General features: G+C 40.9%; 1 protein-coding gene across 1 annotated transcript in view; it reads right to left on the bottom strand.

The window, feature by feature from the left end:
- Positions 1 to 25,454, bottom strand: part of NOTCH2 (notch receptor 2) — a 173,386-nt gene extending 147,932 nt beyond the window's left edge. Inside the window, exon 1 of the mRNA XM_061121027.1 lies at positions 25,135 to 25,454. Within this exon, the coding sequence (XP_060977010.1) occupies positions 25,135 to 25,207 (73 nt within the window). The 5' untranslated portion in view covers positions 25,208 to 25,454. The remainder of the gene's footprint in view (positions 1 to 25,134) is intronic.
- Positions 25,455 to 26,779: the final 1,325 nt, after the last annotated feature.

The following is a 26,779-nucleotide window of genomic DNA, read 5'->3' as shown; positions in this document are numbered from 1 at the left end:
CTCTAATTTGCTCTCCAGCATCTCTCCACAAATGATGACCAGTGTTATTCCTTTTTATTTTACTACAAAAATGGAGTTTCTTATTATCAATGTTAATTCTCACTGCATTTACTCAAAGTATCTTTGTCTTTGATAATCTTCACAGTCCTGAGCTTCCAAACTCTGAAATGAAATGAACTAATTTATTTTCTTTACTTCTAATTACAAATCTTGCACAACTGTAGGTAATATTGCAGGCCTAAAACAAATCAACAACCCTTTCATGCAACCAGTGGTATTCAACAGCATTCCACAGGAAAGTGTGGCATATTCTCCATCCTACTGCTCTGTCATTTCTAACTGGCTTTCTAGTTAAGGCTGAAAATATTGTTTAAAAAAATCAGCAAACATTTATGGAGCCTTAATATGAACTATGTGCATGTGCGTGCTCAGTTGTGTTGGACTCTTTGCAGCCCCATGGACTGGAGCCCGCCAGGCTCCTTTGCCCGTTGAATTTTCCAGGCAAGAATACTGGAGTGGAGTGCCATTGCCTACTCTAGGGGATCTTCTTTACCCAGGGATCAAACCCATGTCTCTTGCATCTCCAGCATTGGCCAGCGGATTCTTTACCACTAGCACCCCTGAAGAAGTCTCTATGGACTATGAAGCAGGTTAACAGCAATAGCAGTGAGGAGGGAAGCCTTAATTAATGACATCAAAGAAGGGTTTTGCACCAACACAGACCATAAAAAGGAAAATTCTTCATTCTCCTTAGATCAAAAACAGCAATCTTTCTTAAGGAGAAATTCAACCTATACCCTCCATCCTTATCTCTTCTACTCTGAAAACATAGCTTTTTAATTTAAAACTTCAAAAGCTATTTTGTAGAGAGACATTCAAATTACCAGGAGTGAAAAATAATCTATCTAATGAAAGAACCAATAGTTTTGACATTGAACTGTTCAGTTTTCAGTCTGGACCAGTGGTCTACAAAATCAGATCTGTATATCCCAGAGGTAGAAGAGGTACAAGACCATCCACTGGGGTACCAGAAGAACTTTTAGAATGTGTACATATTCACAATATAAACACATATAACTGAACTCTAAGATTAACATGTGCTCATATGGTTTAATAGTTGTACAGGCATATAATTTATAAATATTTACTTACATGGAGGAGAGGGTCCATACTCTAAAAAAAAAAAGAAATTTTTCTTGGGGCATACATTTTTTTTTTTTTAAGTTTGGAGGTTCCTCTACCCCAGCATTTCACAAACTAGGACACACATAGCCCTGGGGGGGATCACAGCATTTCGGGGATAATGCAAAGAAACTAAATAAGCCTGGTACATGTTCCTGGTGTCTTTATTTCATTCACACTGGGGTAAGGAGAGTCACTCTTTTCTGTAATCAGGTGCTTCAGAAGACAAATCCAGTAAATATATCTTAGGATGAAAGGGGCCACAGAATGAAGACCTAAATTCCATGCCTGGCTCTCTACCATCTAAGTTGCCACTCACTTCACTCTTCCAGGCCTTTCAGGCTCCTTCTAGTTCTAATTTTATAATTCATGATTGAAGGTTTTCACCTCATCCTTACTTGCTTCTACATGTCATTCTTCTAACTGGAACGTGTTAGCCTCCCCTTCCTACGAGGGGTGGCCTTGACTTTGCATTCCTTCAACTTCCATGGATTGTTTGCTCGAAGAGTTTGTAAGCACTCTCAAGTGATTTCCAAGTGTCCCCCAGTACTCCTGGACAGACTGTAGTAAGCGCCTTCATGCACAGTGCTGGGACAGCATTCTGCATGGGGGACCAATGTCTACCATCACCTGTTCACGCTGACAATCCACATCCCTGCCCCTGATGCAAATCAGTGATGCACTAATTTAAGTGGAAAAGTAACAGGAACCTAAATTATCCACCTACTAAAGGTAGGTGATCTGAAACCAGAAGATAAAGCTGAGATCATGCTCAGATAAGCTCAGCTATGAGAAGAATAGCTCTGAACTCAGCAGGAACAAAATGAGGAACTGGAGCCAGCATAGAGAAGTGTTAACTCATGCTGGTAGGATGCCCCTTCTCACTCAAAACAGCCGAGTTCATGACCCAGCCATGGCAACCCTGTCAAAATAATTACTACTGAAATTGGTTAATATATGAAACATGCTTACAGCCTGGCACTGTTAGTTAATATTATTATCCTCATTTCATTGAGTATACCAGAACTAACAGGAGAAATGTGAGAGCTTTATGTGTAGACTTCGAGGGCTCCATGGCAGAATTTTCACCTACCCAGAGGAGGCTGAGATTCAACTTCCCTTTTCAGATTTTGTCAACATCTCGGAAGGTTCCATGGCACATTTCCTATCACATGGAAAGATAAGCCCCAATTCCCAGGTAATACAGAGCACTTTTAAGGAGGCAGCACGGTGTGAGGGATACAGCAGTAGACAAAGAGCTTAAATGGGCTACCCAGGTGGCTCAGCGGTAAAGAATCCACCTACCAATGTAGGAGACATGGGTTTGATCCCTGGGTCAGGAAGATCCCCTGAAGTAGGAGTGGAAACCCACTCCAGTATTCTTGCCTGGAAAACTCCATAAACAGAGAAGCATGATGGGCTACAGTCCATGGGGTCACAAAAGAGTCGGACAAGAACACGCACACAGGGACTGAAAAGTCAGACATCTTGTCTTTGTACTGCCACTAATGTTCGTGCTCCTGAAAAAATTACTTTGCTAAGGCCTAAATTTTCTACTCTGTTTTTTAAAAAATTATTACATGACATAAAGTTCCATAGCCAAGAAGGCAGACGCATACAAACATTTTTACTGTGATCTACTATAACAAATATATTCTTGAGTCAGAACTCAATACTCACATATGTATATACCCAGCCAAAACAAGAATTTCAAGAAACAATGCTTATCCTACCTTGTGATTTTCTACTCTATTCAATTTTTTTCCCCAAAAAAGTGCAGTTTGAGACCTAACAAACTGATTTCATGACCCATTAGTGGTCACAATCTGTAATTTAAAAAGCCTGGTAGTAAAGAGTATGGATGGCCTCGCAGTCAAACAGACCTAGCACTGCCATTAACTAGCTGCATAATCTTGGGTAAGTTACCAATCTTTTTAAAGTTCTTCATCTTTTACATCTAGATGAAAACAGCAGGATCGTTCTCAAGATTAAATGGGATAATGAACGAAAAGCACTTAGCTGCACAGTATCTGACATAGAACAAACACTCAAAAGTGATGGTGATAATTAATATCAATGTCCTTATTGCCAAATTTGAAAATTCCAAGACAGTAAATTAAGTAGAAGGAAACTAGGAGGAGAAATAGGCTCACCTGCAAGCATTGATAACCAGAAGAACTAATATCAGGTTAATCCCTGCCTATGCTCATAGAAGTTTCACAAATGGAGGTATTTTTTGTGTGCTTTCTCCACAGTATCCTCTAACAACTGAAACATTCATGCTTGCTGAATGAATTAATATACCTGGAAGCTCACCTCCACACACTGGAGGAATTATGTAAAGATCCCAACTAACCTTGCATAGCTCCCCAAACTCAGACACCTGAGGATGCTCTAAGCCAATGGTTCTCAAAGCGTTGTTCCCAAAACAGCAGCAACATCACCTGGGAACTTGACAGAAATGTAAATTATCAGGTCCCCACATCAGGCCTGCACAATCAGAAACTCTGGAGGTGGTCCCAGTGATCTGTGCCCTCCAAAACTTGATGCCCATTCAAGCTGGACAACTACTATTTCAAACAGGGATGACCTGGAACTTGCAGCAATCCCAGGGAGCTGTATGTACAACCAAAAGGACTCCTGCAAAGTTCGCCTGTCCTAGGAACTAGTTGCTCAGGTAGTTTAACCGAGACTCTGTAGAGCCAGTTATAACCTTCATGAAGCTCTCGAGAAATGCTTCTCCTCCTCTGCTTCTCCTTAGCTCACCAACAGGAGTCTAAACTCAACAAAGAAGCAAAGGCCTCACCCTCAGAAGCAAAGAAAAACCTATTTCTTAATGGTCTCTTACCTAAGCACATTCCCCGGCCTCTCGCTGTCCCATACCTGGACTTCTGTAGCAGAGCTCAGAGCGCTTCCTGAAACTGTGTGCGTGTGTGCGCAGTGGTTCAGTCAGGTTTCACTCTTTGTAGCCTGGCAGGCTCCTCTGTCCATGGGATTCTCTAGGCAAGGATGCTGGAGTGGGCTGCCATTTCCTACTGCAAGGGATCTTCCCAAACTAGGGCTTGAACCCACGTCTCCCACATCGGCTCTTAAGTGATAAGCTGGGTCTCAGCCAGTATGCACGCAGCGACCGGGGCGCTGCCCCACGCATACTCACCTTGTGCCTGACCACTTACCAGATTAATGAGATGCTACTAAGAATCCATTTTGTGCACAGATATACATGCTCCAAAAAGAAGTCAATCAAACATTAAATTAACACCGAAATCAACTCTGTCATCTGTGGGTAAGCCAAAGAATACATTTGGGTCACTAGATTGAGTCCACTCCTTCAGAAAGTCATGGAAAAGCTCATTAATTTCTATAAAACTTTAATTTTCCAAAAGGCACCTTCAGTCAGAAGCTGTACAGTGCCATAAGACTCTAGTTAGTAACAAAAACATTTAGAGAAAACAAGTGATTTTTATCAAAAAACAGAAAAATATTAACTACTTTCTTTCTGCTCTAGAAAGAACTGCTAACATAACTTCCAAAGGTAAAAGGGTACCTTTTTAAAAAAGAAAGATCCCATATTTCTGTCAATAAAATAATGACCCAGTTACACACCAAAGAACAGACAAAAGACCGGATTTCGGTTCTCCAACTATCCCTGGTACCTACAGTATGACCTTAGACTTGGTCTCACAAGGTCTCTGCCTCAGTCTCCACAAATGAACACATGACCTTATAAAAGAGACAATGCACATGAAAATGCTTTGCCATCTATTAGATGTTATCTTCTCAACATGACAGTTTATTCCTACGAACTGATTCCTTCCCTCTGACTCACAGTGCCCAAAATGATTTATTTTAGAAAGTGCTCATAAGTGGTTTGACAACAGGTGTAACAAAGGTGTAAACCAGAAAAGATGCTGAACACTTTCATACACATAAAGCAGCATGAACCCACTCACGTGAACTGTATCCCAAGGAAATGGGTTAGCAAAATGACCCACAGTACACTACCCTTCCTGGTTCTAGCAAAAATTTGAGCTGGAGAGACAAAGTATCTAAAAAAGGAAAGTTAATGACATACAAGAGATAAAGTGAATTGTTTCAAAGCGTCACAAAATGGTGGCTTGAGGACAAAGGGTCAGGGAAGACTGTTTCCGTCAGGTCTGACTTGCCCTCAGCTATGAGTACACTGTCTTTTCATGTGGCCCCAAAGACATAGTTGAGCCATTATTGTTGTTGATAATGATGAGCAGATGCTGATGAGATGACTGCACATCAACAGTTCTCAGACTCAGGTCTTGTGTAATTGGGTGTGTCCCTCTATGTCACCGTGAAGATGGTTATTAAACTCATTACAACTTCCCTAAACCTTTTCACTAGAACTGAATAGCATTCTGGATAATTATTCTCTGATGCCAATTGAGACTAGGCACTATTTTAAAAGCTTTTAAAAAAAAACAGTTTTCAAAGTTTATCTCTTTTCCTCCCAACACACACACACACACACTTAAAAGTCAGGATGTTTGTTTAAGTAAAAAATCCAAGTTATCAAACTACCAAAACCATAAATATTTCTTTACTACAGCAAATATAACAAGCTTATTCATTTCAATCTGACATAAATAAAAAAATATAATCAATTCCCAATATCCTACCAGCAAATGATATGCATTTTGAATAATCTATGTGCCTCAGGAACAAAAACAGTGCTACTATCAACACCCTCCTCAGGATGATGGAGCATGGGGAATCCCAGCTCTTAAGATACACAACTGCCAAATTCTTCCTAGTGAAAGAGGTCCCTCCTAGTGAAAAAGGTGCATTCCCCATGTAGTTGGATGACGGTGGCTCTTATTGAGGAAGCTCTCAGCTGACCACAGGGCATGGCCAAATGTCCAATCGGACTGCTAGAAGAGACAAAACGGTCATTTGGCAGTCTGTTGACACTGACATGTCAAAACTTCAACTAACTCGCCCCTCCTGGCAGTAAGCTTTCCTGCACTATACACCTGAAAGAGCAATTGCCCAGACGATTCCCTTGACTGAAAAGTACAACTTGTGAAATGCATTTTTGTGGAAAACCCAGCATACTTTCATATCCAAATATATGTAAACAAGTCACAGACTCATATGTTTTTAGCCTCAGAATTAGTAAGCTAAACTGAAGTGCAGTATGTGTTTCATCATTTTGCTTTCTTTCGCCATGACCATTTGGCAGAGTTAAAATTTTAGCTATCATGCATTTTCTTCCCTAAAATGTATCGGTTACAGTTCCCACAGAAGCTAGCTATGCATTTCCTTGTGGGTGTATGCATAAAACTACCATAACAAAACATTTTCTATTTCCTCATTTTGATCAAAAGGAAAAAAGAAATGCTAAAACACACTTACATAAGTGACAGTGCAAGACTGACACACCTATCTGTATACACAATTTACATTCTGTTTAAATTTAAGGTTATGATGATTAAGGAGAGAAAAGCCAAGAGCGATAAAATTACACAAAGGAGAAGCCCATGCTGTAAGGAACAACAAGGAGCAGGGCATGGCAGCCCACTCCAGTGTTCTTGCCTGGAGAATCCCATGGACAGAGGAGCCTGGTGGGCTACAGTCCATAGGGTCGCAAAGAGTTGGACACGATTAAAGTGACTTAGCAGGCAAGGAACAACAAAGACACTTCAGGCCATTCAAGAAGAACTAAACTAAGGTTTGAGACATTAAAAACAGCTGAGGAAAAAATACTATGAAACAGACACCGGAACACATAAAATGCATGAAAAGGAACACAACAGTATGTACTTACTGGCAGAATATACGGAAGTTGTGATGGGTTGAGATGAGTTAGCCACACTCTCCAGCCCGTTTCACTTTGGATCAACATCCTTTCCAGGCAACAGGGACAAATGGTTACTGCAGGCACAGAACAGCTTTAAGAAAAGCTAACTGATCCGCCTGGGGAAAGAATCCTCAACCTCTGCTTCACTGCTGTCAAGCTCTAACTGACACAACTAATCAAACAGAAGGGAAGAGGATCCTTTCAAATCACGGGGGACAGAACTCAGAGTTAGTGACATTACAGAGCAAGCAACGTGATATAATGAAACAAGAGATGCCCTAGAAATCAGACGTGGGTTCCAATCATGGCTCTGCCATATACTCAACGTGTGATTGAGAGGCGTTCCCTTAAGCTATGAGACTTAATTGTTCTCATCTGTAAAAATCAATAGCTCTTCCTCCTTAGTTGATTTCATTGGTGGCTCAAATAAGATCATGTTTACAAAAGTGATGATAAGCCAGGAAGCACTACTTAATGTAAAATATTATTGTATGTAAATCCAAAATTCTATGAAACAAAAAATCTTTACCATCTGGCCCCAAAATGATAAACAATTAAGAGATTAAATTAGATCACATAAACCTATATAATGAGACCAGCCTAAATGGGGATAGGACATATTATGTGTGTTAGGCTGGTGTAGCCAACTTCAAAATTTTTTAAAATATTTCCCCACTGCTCTCCTAGTGTCTCAACAATGCCCAGGAATTACAAGCAGGAGCGATAATCTCCTAAACCTCCCCTAGCCTTCTCTGGCACAGAAATCTGACATAGGCCACTTCACATGCCTGATTAGATAAGCTTTCCCAATGCTGAAAGCCAACTGCTTCTAACATTTCAAACCTGATTTCCATGAAGACTCCGGGGTGAAAGATGGAAACAAACAAGCCAACCAAGTAGATCCTCCTTATTGAAAGAGTTCCCTGACTCTGACTTGAAGTATTAAACAATTTTTTTCTATGAACCAATTCCTTCTGAGGTGAAAGGAGCAAGATGCTGTAAACTGGGCAGACACAAGTATTAGAAAGGCTTTTAATTTACACAATTAATCCTGTAAACCTTACATTACCAGATGATAGTGCTTTAGTCTGTTCTTCAGGTGGTCCATAATCCTGCCTTGGCAATGAAGCAGTGCAAAGGGAATCATTAAAAGAAATTAAAACAAGACAAGTATTCCCAGACTCATCTTCCAAATGAGGAACTGACAAGATGCTAATCAAGTTTAAACTCTGGGGCCACCTGTACTTGAGCACCTATTTTTGTACCCAGAGCCAAGCAATTAAGTATATGCTGTTTCCAATACATACAAACATCCTGCAAGTTAGTTATTATTATTCCTGTTACATAAAACTGGGAGCCGAGACTTAACAGAAACGAAGTGACTCGCATGATGCTCTTAGCTGAGACTCAAAGCAAGGCCTAACTGGCTCCAAAACTCAGCAGCTATGCTAAAGTGAACATCAAAATGGAGTTGGAAGGGCATCTAAAGTCATAAATAATCAGCCCTTACTGTCACTATTCTCTCATCGTCCTTCATATCCTGGGCATTCTGTCCTTTACCATTCAACAGGCTGCTAAACACAACTGAATCTGAAGGAGAAAGTCGACTGTGTCTGAAAAGACCCACACGTCTGAGCACGCGTGTTTAGGATTGCATTTTAAAACAGAAGGCATTATCTGGGATTATCTGTTGATGTCAAACATACTTCTCTCATCTGTTATTATAGATGACCACCAATTTTCAGTGACAAAGGAGATAATATGGAAAAAGATTCACAGAAAAGAAGAAAAGCCAAGGTTATCTCCATGCTTTTTCTGTAATAACATATGTAGAAACACTACACACAGTTAATTTCAAAGTTCCCAGGCCAAGATAGGTTAGTCCTGGGCAGTTTTAGTAATTGGTTACGTCCACTTTCATATGCTGAGGCATTCCAATCATTTTATTAATACATGGTTTTTTATATCCCTTTCAGAAAGATACAATAAGAATACAAGTGCCCAGTCAAGAAAAAGCTATCTGCAATTTAAAAGGCTGGCATACATAGGACTCTGAATTGCTATTCTAAGTCTTCCAAAATGTTTCTTTTTTTTTCTTTAAAAAAAAAAAAGAGCTACACATTCATTCCTAGTCTTAATCTACTAAAGAATTTCTTTTAAGATCAAGAAGTAATCAGGAGGGCAATTCTAAACCACTTTCCTTGGTTTACAACAAATATAAATCTATCCTTCCCATTTTCAAGAAGATTTAGAAAGAACTGCAACTCCTCAGAATGGAATTTTGACATTTAAATTGTTTCCACATTATGCAAGTGTCCATTCAGAGGTAGGATGCTAAGAAGAGTAAAACTTAAGTCAATTTAATGTAGAAAATATTACTAAACCCAAAGTTACATTATCTGTAGGGCTACAGGATTCCACCTAAGAGACAACGGCATCTCTTACAGTGAGTAAATGTGTCAGCTTTGGGGTCAGGCAAAGGGGGTTCCCGCTCCTGGTCCACATCACCTACTGGCCTATATCACTAACTAGGCGACCTGGATGACCATGCCTTAATCTTTCACTAAGCAGGAATTATAACACCTACTATGCAGTCTAAAGCCAAACAGGTGTAGCACTTTTTCCCCCAAGCATCTGTCACATAATAAACCCTCAATATATGGAAACTACCGTTACTTCTTATAAGCTCCAGGAAGGCAGTTTTTTGTTTTGTTCACTCTATTAATGAAGAAGCATGCCCCAGTCAGCTTTGATGTAAATACTCCAGTTCCTCCAAAGTGACATTCCCATTTATCTACATTAATTATATTCAAATAACTGTTACCCTTAGTATATACCGCCTCTTTTTTAATGTAAGTGGCTGCAGCTGCCCTTGGGGGGAGATTTAAGTTATTGGAAAATATTTTAAGTGTTTTAAGGGTATTTGAGTTAACATATGCACCACTTAGATTTTCTGTAAACAGTGTGCTTACACAAAATTATAAATATCTCAGACTATAAAAGAAAACCTTTCATAGTACTTCCACAACTGAAAAACAAAGTTTGAGAAATAATTACAGAGGGAGCAGAAAGGAGTGGTAGGTAGAATACCATTTACTAAATTGGCAAAATAAAATTTGGAGTTTTGTCTTAAAACAAAGCAAAGCAAAACAAAAAACCTGACAACCATTTGCTCATGGCTGCCAAAACTTGAGAATAAGCAAACTGTCATGGGAAACAAATGTTAAAATATGAAACCATTTTCTGAGAAAGTAACTCCACCAGTCCCGGCTAATCCAATTCTGAATCACTAATGACTCCAGCCCTACTGGGTTGTCTTAACCACTACAAAGAAGTCCAAAGAGACAGGCAGGGTCTCACAGGCAAATATTTTCTCTGCTATCACTGACATTTTCAACATAGCCACACTTTTCCCCCACTCACCCTTCCCACTGCTTCACTGGTCCCTTCTCAGATTTCAAAAACAGAGGGTCAACATACTGATACATCATTTGACTAATGAGTTTGGAGGCTTTGCTTTCCTCATCTGTAAATCAAGGATGGACTAGATGGGCGGTTCCCAGTCTGAGATTCCAAAATCTCCGGGAGCCCTTAAAGCTGTAATAACAGACCATGAGGTACTTCTGTTATTTCAAAGAGATAGTTCATTTAGTGCTATAAGTCTAATTAAAGCATCAAATGCATGGTGACACCAGATGGCACGTGATGATGTTTATCATGTCATAGGAAAGGGGGAAACAAGAGTGTCCCTCTGATATTCTCCTCAAAGCTATATCTCAGACAAAAAAAAATCATAGTTTCTGTACTAAACTAATCCAACCACAAATGTCTGGTTAATAAATAAGGGGAAATGATTCAGCACCTATCAATACAATGTGTATGGTAGACAAATTCTCCAAATTGGAAGTATACCCCATTAAAGGAACAGACTTAAATACAATACCCCTAAATATTTATAGGCTCACAGGAAACCAGTGAACAATCTACATGCTGCAAACGTGACGCTCCTATTTCTCACCAAGGATCTGAATCACTCATCCACTTTTGATTAAAAAGAAGTGAAAGCAACAAAAAGCCAGTCTATACTGCAACACAAATCACCACCAGTAACTACTACTTACTGCCCTCTCACTACATGCCATGAATGTAGCACTTACTGACCTACTGAGGCCTCATAACAAGCCGAGCAGCTACATGCTCCTATTACCTTCACTTTAAAAATAATGAAATCTTGGCACAGAGTGCTTAAGAAACAGGGACACAGGGCCAGTGAGTTAAGAGCCTGGGGTATCCCCACCCTTTCTCCCTCTAAGCTGACAACTCCCTCTCAAAAGAAGTCTCTCAAAACACAAACAGAAAATGTCCCCCAGCAGAGCCCTCAGGAGCTGGGCCACTGATCTTGAGAGCAGGCTTCTGAAGAGCTCATAACTGTGGCCCGTTCTGGCTTAAAGACCCCCTTCATTGGAACTCCCTTCCTCTCAACCCAAATTCAATCTGCTAGTCCTGGTGACAGAAATCAACCGAGAAAAGGCCAGAGCCATTAGCCAACTAAAATCAATCCTTTTATTCAGAATATACCAATGATTTCTAACAGCTGGCTCCCAGGTTCAATGAACTGACAATCTTATCAATATACAATGATTAAAAACATGTATTTTGAGTGTATAGAAAGAGTAAGGGTTATGGAGACAAGTAGACTAAATCAATCATTCAATCAGTCCCAACTCTGCCACATACTAATTCCATTATCCTGAGCACGTTACAGGTCTGTTTCCCCTACTCTCAATCTCAAAGGTTGTCATGACGCATGATTGTATGAATGGGAACAAAGTGCCATGGTTGACTACAGAGGCCCAAGAGCCAGAGGTCTGAATCCTGGCTCCATCCTTTAACCACCTTATTATTCGCCCCAAGACCCAAAGCTATGAGTCTAAGCTCCTATTTCCTTACCTGTAGTATAGCTAAGAATCCCAGGAACCAAGGAGCCTGGTGGGCTGCCGTCTATGCGTCGCACAGAGTTGGACACGACTGAAGCGACTTAGCAGCAGCTGCAGCAGTGTAGCTAATTACTGTCTACCTCAAAGGACAGCCATGTGAATTAAATGAGAAAATATATATATAAAGCCCTAAGAGAATGACACATAGTAAGAATTAAACATTTAAAAAGAAAAAAAAAAAAAAGCTGAGGTTTTAAAAGTCAAACCACAAGTTTAAGTCCCAGCTCTGTCACTTATTATCTAGGGCTAAACAATGGTATACAAGCCAACTAACCCCTCAGAGGCTCAGTTTCAACCAAGATTTTGTGAGATTAAAGGAGGCAATTGTGTAAGAGTGTTCTGTAAACTCCACATTGCTATGTAAATGTTAGGGTCGTTTTATGTTTTATGTTAATTGCACTGAGTGGTCCTTTCAAATACTATCTTCATCTTTAAAATGGAAAAACTGAGGCAGAGAAATTTTAAGCCACAGAGAGAAGGCTGATAATTTCAAAAGTAGGAGGGAGAAAAGGATTGGGCCAAAACAAATTCAGATCATGACAAAGCAGAAAAGTAATAAGGCTTCAAGAAGAAACATAAAACTGTTTTTTAACCTGTTTTTAAGCAACAACTTCACCTGCTGATTAAGCCTCTCGGTGCAGTCTATGAGTAAGAATTCTCTAATTTCCTCCCAGAAACAGTATAAATAGACTTCAGGGTGAGAAAAAGCTTCACCATCAAACCTCTTTTCCCATCCATAAGTTAATTTTGTGGATGGGGCAGAATATCAAAGACCAGGGGACACAAACTGGAATCTCACTCTAGCAATTCTCTTAACCTATACCTTAAAAAAAAAAAAAAAAAAAGTTGCAATCCTTCAGAGAGGTTTCCTTCTTTGGCTGGTCAGAAATGTCCTTGTTCTCCAGGTCTCCTCATGCTAAATATGGTAATAGCTGGCAAACAACCAGCCCAGTAAATTCCAATGATACTTAAGAAAGCATTCATATTGCCTGAAATTACTCTGAATCAAACACTTAAGACCCACAGAGCTGCCACATACAGCAGTTCAGCTGGAACTCTTATGTCAAAAGCAGCAGGATGCCTTAAGAACATACAAGCGTGGGGAAAAAAAGCAATCTACTCTTCTTTATTGCAACATTCTTCAGCAACAACAAGGATCTCCTACCCACTGTGCACACAGCACTGAGCTAGGTCAGTGGGAGGCTGGAGGGAGAAATCTAAGAAACAGGTGGTGTTCGTGGGGTGCCAAAACAACAGGTTGATTGAGTCAGTTCTATCCCACAACTAATCAATTTGGTGAAGAGAGAGGAGAAAGAATCTTAGTCATCCTGCTAGCTAACCAAATGGATAAGCTAGACCACTGCACAACTATAAATTAGGTCAGAATGCCAGATTTAGCAGTGAATATCAGGTCCACCTTCCAGGGATGTTCCAAGATCCTGGATATCTAAAAAGACAAGACAGAAGCAGGTTACCCTCCACCCACCACCCAAAAACAGAGCTTGCTTCAGAATAGACTGGTTTTTTTTTTTTTCTTCCTCCAGTATCTTTTTATAAGATACTAAAGTAAACGTGTATTTTCTGAGCACATACAACTGACAGCTTGTTGATTTATGATACAGTCATATTAGAATTTTAAAGTAATTACAGAAAATACCAGTTAACAAATACACAGAAAATTGACCAAGCGCATTAGAAATCAAAGGATTTTTTAAAAGCTATTAAGTAATTTTTGATATATCAATACTGGTAGCAATTTGATATTATGTAGTTTAATGTATCCATGTGTGTTTTGACACATTTAAGATAAAAAGAATACCTTTAATATTTAAAGAAGTATTCCAAATCAGTAACCAAAAACTAAATACCTTGATGAATAAAAGACACAGTTTACCAAAATAAATAAAAAGGCAATAGAAACGGCCACTGATCACATGAGAAACATTCAAGATCACTGCACGCAGAGAGACCAATTAAGATGAGGTAGCATTTACCACTTATCAAATTGTTAAAGAGTTGTAAAAATAAAACCAGTGTTGATGATGGTTGGAAACATGGACAGTCTCATATTCAACTAATACAGTATAACTTGGTCAAACTATATGAAAAGAAATTTGGCAGTGTGTATCAAAAGCCACACAAAGGTCCATCTTCTTTGATAAAATAATTCGACTTCTTGGAATTTATGTTAAGAAAATATATATTCCTACCATTATTTACACATGAGACTGTTCATCACAACATTATTTATAATTATGAAAGCTGGAAACTAAGACTTGATCTCAGTTTAAATAAAATATAATAGAATCTTCAGATAAAACAGTAGGCAGCCTTTAAAACCATGTTTTTAAAAAATATTTATACACAGGAAATATATATATATATTCAACATCTTATAATAAACTATAATGGAAAAGAATGAGAGTATATATATTCTCTTTTAATTATTTGCTGTACACCAAAAGTGTTAGTTGCTCAGCTGTGTCAGATTCTTTGTGACCTCACGGACTGTAGCCCACCAGGCAACTCTGTCCATGGAATTCTTCAGGGAAGAATATGGTGGGTAGCCAATCCCTTCTCAGGGGATCTTCCTGACACAGGAATCAAACCCGGTCTCCTGCACTGCAGGCAGATTCTTTACCAACAAGCCACTAGGTAAGCCCTACTAATACAATATTGTAAATCAACTATACTTCAATAAAAAGAAAGAAACATAAAGAAAAAATTATTTACATATATAGGAAAGTGTTCACAATATTTCAGTGGTACAGAAGTATATTGTAAAACTATAATATGCTAAGATCTTAATTACAGTAAAAGGCACAGAAAAACAACTGTATGAAATGTAACAAAATATTAAGTGAGGGTTTTGATGGAAGGTGATGGGATTATTGGAGATTTTAATTTTCTCTTATGTTTTTCTGCTTATTTCCCAATTTTTAAAAATCACTCTTTGGCATAGTAATTTCTCTTCTGGAAATCCAGCTTAATAGAAATATCCTAAAGAGGGGAATTTTTGTATAAAGATCATCTATACAGAATGGCATTTATATGCCAGATTTAAAATCTGGCATTTATAAAGTGTAATTTATGCAGGGAAAAAAATGATGGAGACAAATATGTAACCAAAGCAAAGGAGAAATCAAAGAAAGGCAGAACAGAAAATTGTATATACATTATAAATCTACAATTTTTAAGAGTTGATAAAAAGATCAAATGATGTACACCAGAATATTAACAGTGGTGTGACTGTGGATTTTTCTTATACTTTTCAAAGGTCCTTCAGTTTAGTCGCTCAGTTGTGTCCAACTCTTTGTGACCCCATGGACTGCAGCACGCCAGGCTTCCCTGTCCATCACCAACTCCCAGAGCTTGCTCAAACTCATATTTATCAAGCTGGTGATGAACTCCTGAACCACCTTTAAACATAATTACTTTAAAAATTGTTGTTTAATTGCTAAGTTGTATCCGACTCTTTTGTGACTCCATGTATGTAGCCCGCCAGGCTCCTCTGTCCATGGGATTACCCAGGCAGGAATCCTGGAGTGGGTTGCCATTTCATTCTCTGGGGGATCTTCCCGACCCAAGGATCTAACCAGTCTCCTGCACTGGCAGGCAGGTTCTTTACCAATGAGCCACCAGTGAAGCCCAATACCTCCTGGCCAAAAAAATTCTTGTAGAGATGCCAGAGAAAATCAACAAAGCATAAATATGAGTTAATTACATGTAAACATAAGGAATAATTCTGTTGCTATGTAAACCTACCTTTAAATGTTACAATGTTTGTTTTCAGTTACAACCAAATTTTCCTTAAATCTCTTAAAAGTTTATGTCACAGGAACCATGACATATTGTTACTACTTTATATAGTAACATCTCAAACGTGCAGGATTTACAGACATTTTTTTTCTCTAATAATCCTCATAAAGATTAGAGAGTGCTTTAATGTTGTAATAAAGTAAATATCCTTCATGTTCCAATTTAAAAAGATCTAGCAAATAAAGGCATATTCTCAGCAAAGAAAACAGTAAAAAGTAATAATCAAAATATACATGTCCTCTAACTTCAGTGAGTCTCTGCACTTTATAGACAAAAGCACATGAAAGCAGAGAATTAAACAAAAGTTTCTTTGCAGCATACCACTTTTCCATTTAGAGAAGTTAACAATTTAACACTATCTAGTGTTCTGACTATTCATATTCAGAAACTCAACACAACGTATTAGTGCTTAAATAGTATCAATTTTTCCTCTTATTGGAATGTTGAATAAGTAAGCCAGCATAGCAACCTCTCCCTGTTAGGTACTGGTTAAAATAGATTATTTAATCTTTGAGGCTTAAAAGCCTCCCAGAATCTCCTCACAAAACAGAGATGAGAGTGAAAAGAGACAAAAAAGGAGCAAATACCAATGTTAAAGTGCACCTGTCTCTGAATGAGCTAGTATACTTTAGAATGTAACCACAGCTTCTTGTATACACTTTAGTCAGCAAGCAAAACTGTATTTTAAAGGGATACTATTTGTTAAAAGATATCACATTATTAGGGAGACAATATCTGAGTCCAACCAAAATATTATCATCATGTTTTCCTTACCTCACAAAATACACCGAGGCTTTCTTCCTATAAATAAATATATGAGGTGAGAGCACTACTCTTAACCCAGAAACAGGTTTCACAATGCCCATGGATACAACCCGCCTTTGTGAGATGATCACTCCATCTTGGCATGATGTTTGGTTGATACAAAGAACTAGAGTCACTGCCAATATCCTGCAGACAGAACTGACTTGAAGACCAGAAACTGCCCTAGAGGTCTCTGGGGAAGGTCCTTCAGTCCAATGGGAAGAGACACAGCCCCCTCACCGCCTGATTGGGAGATCAAGGGAACCAGAGCTGGACCGTGGTAACTGGCCTACAGTTCAAGAGTGGCAAGAGACAGTAAAATGAACCCCTTAAGAGTTCATTCAATCATCCAGTAAAGCCCAAACTCTGAAGAGCCGGTAGGACAGGGTTTTGCCAAGACAAGCACAAGAAGGTGAGGGAGATGTTGGCATGATTAATCAATGCCACCTGAGGCAGCAACTCGGGGTGTGTCCACACTGCACTTCAGTCACTGCCTGACTGTGACCAGAAGTTCCTTCAGCGACTGCCACTGAGAACCACAGCCTCCAAAGGAGATACTTCCACCTTAACTTGTCCAAGATCAGGCTAGGCATCCAAGTCTGAGAACACAGCCCTCTCTCTTGCCACAAACCCACTAACAGACATAATAGACACCACAACATGTGCCAAATTTATATTTACACCCCCACCAAACAACGCGCTCTTTGTCTTTCCCCCAAGTCAAGTTTTGATACTTTTAAATTCCAACAGAGAAAGAGGAGAATAGCAGACAAGCCCAGCAGGGGTGAGCTGGGGGTGGCTGTTCCCTGGTGCTTCTAGATTTACTCCCCCCAGACCCTAGAGCTCTTAGTCACTCTGACTGCAGGAAACAGCTCTCAGCCAGGCACAGATAAGTTACTAAGTAACTGTACTTCATGCTCCTAACTGTGTGTGCTCATCTGTCTTGTCTCCATGATGATGTCAGCTCCTTGGGGGCAGGTCTCTATCTTCCATTTGGTCAAAGACTCCTACACAGCTAGAAAAGTAGAATCCCCTTACTGCCTACCATGTGATGCTAGGGGAAACACAGAAATTAAGGTTGACAACACACCACAGTCCTCCCTAACACACCACTAAGACAGCACAGCTTCACAGATAATAAATCTTATAGCTCAGGGCTTAGAGCTAAGTAAGGCTCCTACTAGAGTATTATATAGAAATTTATATATTTATATATATAAACAAATTAATACAATAATTGCTTTGTTTTGCTTACTCCTAGCTATGGCTTGTACCACTCCCCGCTTCTTGGCTTTACTATTCTTTTTAATGTCACAGTGTATTTTCTGCCACACAGCTGGTTCTCCAGGGGAGGAGAAAAGAAAGAACAGACCTACAGCCAACTTCCTACCACTGCCAACGAACACTGCTATTTGTCCCATCTAGAGGCCATGAGCGTATCCTTTCAGATCTGAAGCCACTTCCTTCTTCCTATCACGAACAGCAAGACCAAGTGTCTTTGTTAGAGGCGCATTTCTGAGCCCCTTATTGCAGACTGCTCAATTCTGCTCAAGAAGTCCTCCAGGCCCCCTTTATCTTACCTTCCTTATTGTATTTGCTGCAGCAGCCCAGACACCCCAAAAGCAGGACTGCCTGAGAGGAATGACCTTTATATCTTTTTCACTAACATATCTGAGGGAAATCCCTGACACCAGATATGTGTTCATGGGTTAACAAGACAGACATCCTCAAAGACAGCATCATTCACAAGGGCTAAAGAAAGAATTCCTTAACAGACACCAAGAAAACTGGAACTTTTATGTATTCTGGCATCTCAGGTAATATCCTGATGGAGGGATAAGGAGGCATCCACCAAAGTCATACATGATACACACATGGCAGTCCTAAGACTGCCAAAAAACCCCACTTTTTTACAACTAAATAATTTTATTAGGCTTTTGAAGATACCAGAGTGGCTTTCTTCTCCCTAGTGAGCTAGGCATTCAATAAGAAGCAGGCACTTTTAGGGGAAAAAAAAGTGACCACAGGACCCACAGTCAAAGCAACCCATCTCTAGCACTTTCAAAGAATAAACAAACAAAAACAAAACAAAAAAGCCCTTAGCTTTCCTAGATTCTCTGCAGTGATTCCAAAACGTCCCTAGTATAAAAGTTACCTGGCCATTTCTTAAATATACAAATTCACAGACACTATTCCAGACTCACTGAATCAGAATCTCCAGGAGAAGACCCCAGGTGTTCTTTTATAAGAGAGGTTGGGGACACACTGCTCAACAAATACTGCCCTCCCACCACTGCCATCTGGGAAGGGAGGTACAAAACGCATAGGGCTCCAATGATTAACCCAAGCAGTCACCTCTGATGGGATCATCTTCAAGGTCCTCACTGGGTTTAACTCCTTTTACGGAAGGCTGGGTGTCAGTTCAGTAAAGGGTACCTCTGGATTCCTAACACAAAAGGCTCAGGACTCTTTGAGACAAATTGCTGAGAAGATGCCAATGGGTGCAAGTCATAAGGAGGAAGATTACAACTGAATATGAGAAGATCTTTCAAAGAATTACAGCTGTCCAAATCCAGACTCATCTGCCTCCAGAAGGAGGGAGCTGTCTGTCAGAAGAGGTGATCAAGGAGAAAAAAGATAGGCTACACCTTAACCAGGATATTCTAAGAGGGTCAGAATCACCATGGGACAGATGGAAGGACTAGGTGAATTTTTTAAGTTCCTCCCAACAAACAAGTCAACAAAGAGGAAACTTTCAACTACCCATTAATTAATAAAAAGAGAGCGCATAAAAGGTATAGGTGGGGTCCACCTTTAACTGATCTTTTCAAAGCAGAAAGGACTGTAAAGACACATCTCTGACTCACCATCACCTGTCTTCCAGGATGTCCCAAAGCTGGGGCGGGCAGAGCAGGAGTCACAGGTGCCATGACCAGGAAGGACCTGCTGCCCGGCTGACCACATGCTGGGCACAGGCCAGGGAAGGGATACGTGTGACATGGTCTCTGCCCTCAAGGAACAAATTTCATTCTGGAGATAACTCACCCTCTGTGGTTCTCTGAAAAATGTATTTACCATGTGTCACCTTTTGCTTTTTATTGGTGATGGTGATTTTCAATGGAACCCTCTTGGAGGGAAAAAAACAAATATACTAAATGTAAATATCTGCTCGGTCTAGTTCAAGTTTACAATATGCAGCTCACAAGGAAATAAATCTCAAAAAAAAAATCATCTAAACAAATTATCCTCAATTTGGGAATGACATGTACATACTACTAAAGTAGATAACCAATAAGGACCTACTGTAAAGCTCAGGGAAACTTGGATCAATATTCTATAATAACCTAAATGGGAAAGGAATCTGAAAAACAAAAGATATTTGTATGGGTATAACTGAATCACTTTACTGTATGCCTGTAACTAGATCATTTTTTATACAATTTTATTTATTAAGTTTTGGCTGTGCTGGGTCTTCATTGCTACACAGACTTTTCTCTAGTTGCGGAGAACAGGGGCTACTCTCCAGTTGTGATGTATGGGCTTCTCACTGTGATGGCTGCTCTTGTGGAGCACAGGCTCTGGGGCGCACCAGCTTCAGCAGCTGCAGCACATGGGCTCAGTAGTTGTGGCTCCCAGGTTCCAGAGCAGAGAGGCTCGATAGTTGGGGTGCACAGGCTTAGTTGCTCTGCAGCATGTAGGATCTTCCTGATCAGGGATCAAACCCGTGTCTCCATTGCATTGGCAGGTGAATTCTTTACCACTGAGCCACCAGGGAAGCCCTATACATCATTGTTAATCAGCTATACTCCAATATAAAAAAGGTCTTTTTAATTCTAATTTTAAAAATAATATATTCCAAGAGTCCTCAAAATGTCCAAATTACAATAAGGCATGGCAATTCTGGACAAAATAATAGAAATTGCTGCCATAATAATACAGTAATACAGGAAGCAGTAGAGGCAACTCAAGTGAGAGGCAGAGGGTGGATGCCAGCATCTTTGAGGTTAAATTCCAAAGTAAAAGTGACCTTTATGAATTGCAGAAGTGATCAGAAAAAAAAAAGAGAGAGAAGAAACCAGCACACACACAGAAATTCAAAATGGCGAATTTAAATAAAACATCTGGGGAAGGGAAAAATTAGGTTTTCCCCCAAAGGTAAGGTAAGCAATACTTGCAACTCTTGCAAATACTACTTTTTTAAAAAACTGTCTTGAAGTATTGTAGTAGTCCAGAATAAGAAAACTACTAAAAGCAATTGTTCAATGAAACAAATGTGTATTGAGTGCCTATCAGATGCCAAGGCACCATACTAGGAACAAGGGTTGTGTGTGCTGTGTGTACGCAGTCTCATCCAACTCTTTGAGACCCCACGGTTGGGTGGGGGTATTAGAACACACACAAATGAAAAGACACAACTCTTTTCCTCAAGAGGCACACTAACAATAAGCACTTGAGGATTTGTGTGTGTGTGCATGAGCTCATTTGTACAAAAGATGGAAGAGGTGTGGAGAGTGGACAGGGCACTAGACTGAGGACCACAGGAGAGAGATTCTTGTCTCAACTTGTCCATAATGGGCTCAGTGATTACGAACAAAGTGCCTAAGCAAATGGAGGACCAAAGTAGTGGCCCTCCCACAGGATCACAAGACTAATTAACAGCTGACCTGGAGGAAAAATTTTGGTCTTCTGGCTCCTAGACCAGTGAACTTCCCAAAATACAATGCGTATGGCAGACAGATAGAGAAAGAAAAGTAGAGAAGAAAACCCTTTGGCTTCAAGTCATCTGCAGAGAAAGGAAAGAAGGAGAATAAGGAAAGAGTGGGAGTGAAATAAAAGGTTCAAGTCGTGGTTCAAGAGATGTCAAGAAACAAGGACTTAAAAGTGTATGCCTCAGGATAATGTAAAATCTGATTATATTCTTATTCAAATCATAGCTTAGAATTTTTTGCTCTAAAACCATTAAGGGCGAAGTGTCCAAAAATGATACATGTGAATGAAACTTGAAGAAAAAGAGATAACAGAGAGGAAAGGGAGGGGGTAGTTTATAATAATATCACGCAAATATATACGAAGCCCTTCTAAAGAGACAATGTGGACCCACTGTGCTCAGATGAACAAGAAGAAATAGTACTTATTATTTCCTATGTATTATAACATATTATTTACTCTACAGCTTTTGTGTCACCAATTTCAAAAATCTTTGGGAGTCAGAAGGGTTAAAAACTGGAATGGCTGATTAAGGATAATATGTTAATAATTTGTTAATATGTTAATATTAATAATTGTAATATTATATTATATATTATATTATTAATATAATTTGTTAACATGTTAATAATTTCTGGAAATCATTAACATTATTAACATTAAAAAGGAAAGTACCCCAGGTACACACCTGAGGGAGAATAATGAAATATCACTGGGCTCCAACCAAGTTACTGCATTAGAATCACCTATAAACCTTGAAAAATACAGAATCTCAAAATACGGAATCTCAGACCTACTGTGCCAGAATCCCTGAGTGTTAAGGCAAGAGGCAGCCCAGGTGTTGTAGATACAGCCAGGATGTGGAGCTCTGCTCTATCACAGTGGACCAGGTAAGGAGTGAGACCACTAGGAATGGCATCAGAGAGTGGGAACTAGATCAATGCAAATTTTGTGGGCAAAATAGAATTTCTGCGGGTGTGATATTTTTTAAATGCATTGTAAGGCTGGTCTGAAGCATCCAAGCATATCCCACTGAATTCAAACATTTTCTAAAGGTCCTAAAGTCAGTGACTACAGTTCAGGTGAACCAAAAGTTACTGTTCTAGGCTATAAGCAGCTCACAGAAGAGGCAGCAGAGTGGGAATGACACAGAGATACCAAGAATGTGGGTAGATATTTTTTAAAAAATCAAAAACATCAGGAAAAAGAGAGACTAAAAAAAATCACTCTCATCCTCCCTCCCCAAAAAGAAATAATAATAAAACAGAAAGAACAAGAAGAAATAAGTTCTAGGGTAAATTTTATCTTCATCTGAAAGAAAAAACAATTACTCTTTGTGATTTTTTTTAAAAGAAAGAGAAGAATTCAACTGAGAAATCATCTAGCAGGCAGCAAAACCAGGGAGTGACTTCCCATTGCAAAGCAAAAGAAAACAACGAGCAAGGGGTGGTCTTGGGTAGCTGTTTAGACAATCAGACAGATGGGCTGACAGCTCCTTGCTTCAGGAACTCAGTGATGTTTAAATTAACAACTGGCCACTAGCCAAATACAGGAACACTCAAAAGTTTAAAAGGGTGTGTTATAATTGATACCTTGGCAAAGCACAATGATAATAAATTGAGAAGATTCAAGAAGCTTTCACTACTAGACTCTGAAAAGTTTCAAGATCTGTACCAAGAAAAGGGCTTTTTAATCTCTTCTATTCCCATGTAGTTTAGCTTCTGAAGAACACCTGTCTAGAAATCAAAATATCTAAATCCTGTCTTTGAGCTAACACTAACACTCGACTTGTCCATCTGAAAGCTAGCTAGTAAGAGCAGTGCCTCATCGGGGCAGAAGTATAGGTCCTAGAATGAGAGAAGCCCTGTGTGTCAGAGTAATCCTATTCCTGACATGTCTTATCATTAAACACTTAATTTAGCAAATCACTTTGCAAACATATTTATTATTCCCTCCAACTCTCTAAAATAAGTGATTTCTGGTTCTCTTTGATAGGTGAGGAGATGACAGAACATGAAGATAATTTACTAAAACTAAAGCTAATGGTAGACCAAGGATTATAATGTTCAGACTAGCCCACTGTTTATACTCCTCTATCCTAAATTTACACTTTACTAAAGCTTTCGCTCAAAGAAAAAGGAAAGGCAAAAATATTATCATGTGTTTTGATTCATCATCATACAGCATCTTGGTCCACTTCTGAAATTCTTAGGGACCCGGAGGTGTATGGACTTTGAACTTTCCAAGAAAGGTTTGGTGTTGAACAACCCAGCACTGTGATAAATAACTTTTGGTGTCTTTTCAACATCTGTGATTGGCATGTCAACTGCCTGTTAACAAATGTACAAAGAGCAAATCTTTCTAAAGCCCAGCATCTTCATTACTTTCTCTTTGCAAAGAGTCATAGCTCAAGTACTAGGTTTTTTGGTAAAGGAAAAACTCTTTCTTCAAATTAGGCTAGGAAAAGAAGGGGCCACTTCCAGTTCAACAAACATGCACAAGCCACCATCCCACTGGAAACAGAGAGTTCACAAAACACACACACACACACACACACACACACACAATCCTGCCTGCAAAGGACTTTCTGAATACCTTTTGACTGCCACCAGTGTAATATACATTCTCGTAATTAATCCTATTAGTTGGGTAATTTCATTCCCATTTTATTGGTGAGCTCATACAACAGAGCTGGATTTGAACCCAGGATTACAGCGCAGAGCTCCAAAGCCCAGGTTCTTTCCACGAAACAGAATGGAAAGAAATTTGGGTCCTACGATTGTGGGTGGGATGGGTAAGATACGATTGGATCTCCTTTCCTCGATCCAACCGTGTTCTGAAAGACTGTTGCAGATATCCAACCAAAAAGAAGCTCTGGAAGGCACCACTTTGAATTAACGTATCCACTCTTCTTCACCCGCCCCTGCCCCACCCCCAACCATGCCAAAAGAACAGCCTTAGCTGCTGCCAGGTTGGAGGAGTTGGTGATCGTCACACCACATTCCTGAGGCTGGACACAGACTGAAACTGCGCCCGAGCTCTGCGCCTCGGAAAGAATAACAGCAGTAGAGATTTTTAAATCATGTGGCTCAGCATGCAGCCACACCAGTTTTCCTACTGCTCCTGCCTCCACCTTTCAAAGACTCGAGCCAAACTTTACACATCGGATTCGTGGCGAACCCTGGAACTCAGAGCGTCAGAACTCGGGCGCGCCTCAAAAGCCCGTCCCCATCCAAACCAAACCCACCCATTCACACCGTGGGCCTTCCTTCAGCATTGCTGAGTCTGGCTGTGAAGGTGCAAGCCGCTGGGTTGGGACGCCCTGCCCCCGCTCCCTCCACGACAGAATCTGGCATTCCTGCGCTCAGCCCATCTGCGGTCCGCGGCCGGCGATGGTCGTCCCAGGCAGCCCGCCCCCGGCTTTCCCCCAACCCCAGGAAACACGAAGCCAAATGGGCGAAGTTTCCCAAATCCCCGAACTCAAGTGCTCCAAGAAAGGGAGTTCCTGAGGCTTGCTGCCCGGCGTCCCTCCGGCCGAGGAGGCGTGTGTGGGACCCAAAGGCGGAGGGGAGCTGCAGGCGGCGAGGGGCGAGGGGGAGGGGGCGCACCCAGGGAGCGGTCCGAGGCTGTCCAAACTTTAGGAACTAAGTGGCCTCACTCCACGCCGACGGCCGAGCCCGGCCTTCTCGCAAAGTGGAGGACGGAAGGGTGGGAATGGTCGCCCCAGGTGGCCGGCCGGGCCAGAGGGGCGTGAGCCGGGGCGCCGGGGACAGCACCCTTCGGTCGGATACTCACCACGCGCCGGGGCCGGGCGGCACAGCCACAGTGCCAGCAGCGCCCACAGCGGAGCGGGGCGCAGGGCGGGCATCTTCTCGGTCGCCTCCTCCTCCTCCGCCGCCGCCGCCTGGGCAGATCCACATGGGGAGGGGGTCCCGACAGGGGAGCCCCCGCTTTCTCCTCCCCTCCTCCTACTTCCGCGGCTCACGGCCTCGCGCGGCGCCCCGAAGCTCAGGCTTCAGTGTCTCCACTCCCTGCACCCCGAGTCCGCCGTTCCTGGGCCGCCGCCACAGCCGCCGCCCGAAGTTTGGCTGAAACTTTCTCGGGTGTGCAGCGAAGCAGCCTCGTGTGTCCTTCCGCCTCGGCCGCCTCCTCCCACCGCAAACCCCGCCCCGCTGTCGCCGCGGCCAGGCCCCGCCGCCTTCGGCACCCAGGGGTTTCCCGCAGGAAGAAGCGCCGGCCCGGGCTGCGCGCGGAGGGATCTACTATGAGTCCTCAGACACCCCTCCAGCCTTGCCAACCCGCGTCGAGTCCGGACGCGCCTTAACTCACTCGGCGCTGGAGAGTCTCCCCGGGCCGGGCCTCTGCCAGGGGTGGTGTTAGGACTCTGAACTTGAATCTCTAGGGTAGTGAACTTTCCGGGAGAGACAGACATCATCCAGCGAGATGGGTATCGCCCACATACATCCACACACTCCCCGGCTAGCTGGAGGAATGCGACAGTGAAGGACCAGTGCTGTCAAAGAAGGCTATGGGAGCAAAAGCGCCAAAGTCCATTTAAAATGAACAGAGTCATCGAATGGGTTGTGTTGCACCCTTCATTCATTCAGTCATTCATTCATTTAGCAAACATTTCTTAAGCGCCCTTTTTCGTGTAGCAGTGTGCCTAGTACAATGGACTGATACTAAAGACACATGATGCACAAGCTAGTTTTGAGGACCGAGACTTTGCCGCTTCTTTCATAGAGGAGCTGGGATGAAAGCAGAATCTTAAAAAGTTAGTAAAATTTGCATAGGATAAGGAGATCAGCTAAGGATATCCCATTGTAAGATGATAATATCTGAAACTTGGAAACAAACTAAATGCCCACCCATGAAGAAGTGCATGAATAATGCATGGTATATTTTAAAAATGAAATGCAATACAATTGAAAAGACTATATTCATATATAGAGATAAATATGAGGTTTATCTAGAGAGATAGAGATAAATTGTGAAGTGATAGTTTAAAAAAGCTAACTGCAGAAGGAGATATAAAGAAAAACTATATTATTTATGGATGCATACCACACAGTGTATAGTAAAAGAAAATAACCAAAATAATGCTTTCGTGACAGGAAAGTGGGGGATGTGATCAGGTATGGGTACAAGTGGGCTTGTTATTGTAAGAAAAGAACTGAAATAAACAAAAAGTTTGTGTGAGCATAGCATTCCAGGGGAGAGCCATCATGAAAGCAAATAAGATAAGAGAATCACCCTATATGCAGAACAGAAAAAGAGACACAGAAATACAGAACAGACTTTTGAACTTTGTGGGAGAATGTGAGGGTGGGATATTTGAAAAGAACAGCATGTATACTATCTATGGTGAAACAGATCACCAGCCCAGGTGGGATGCACGAGACAAGTGCTCGGGCCTGGTGCACTGGGAAGACCCAGAGGA

This window comes from Dama dama, chromosome 20 (assembly GCF_033118175.1).
Source record: "Dama dama isolate Ldn47 chromosome 20, ASM3311817v1, whole genome shotgun sequence".
Classification (NCBI taxonomy): domain Eukaryota; kingdom Metazoa; phylum Chordata; class Mammalia; order Artiodactyla; family Cervidae; genus Dama; species Dama dama.
The sequence above is the reverse complement of the archived record's forward strand: the minus strand, read 5'-3'. Positions and strand labels throughout refer to the sequence as shown.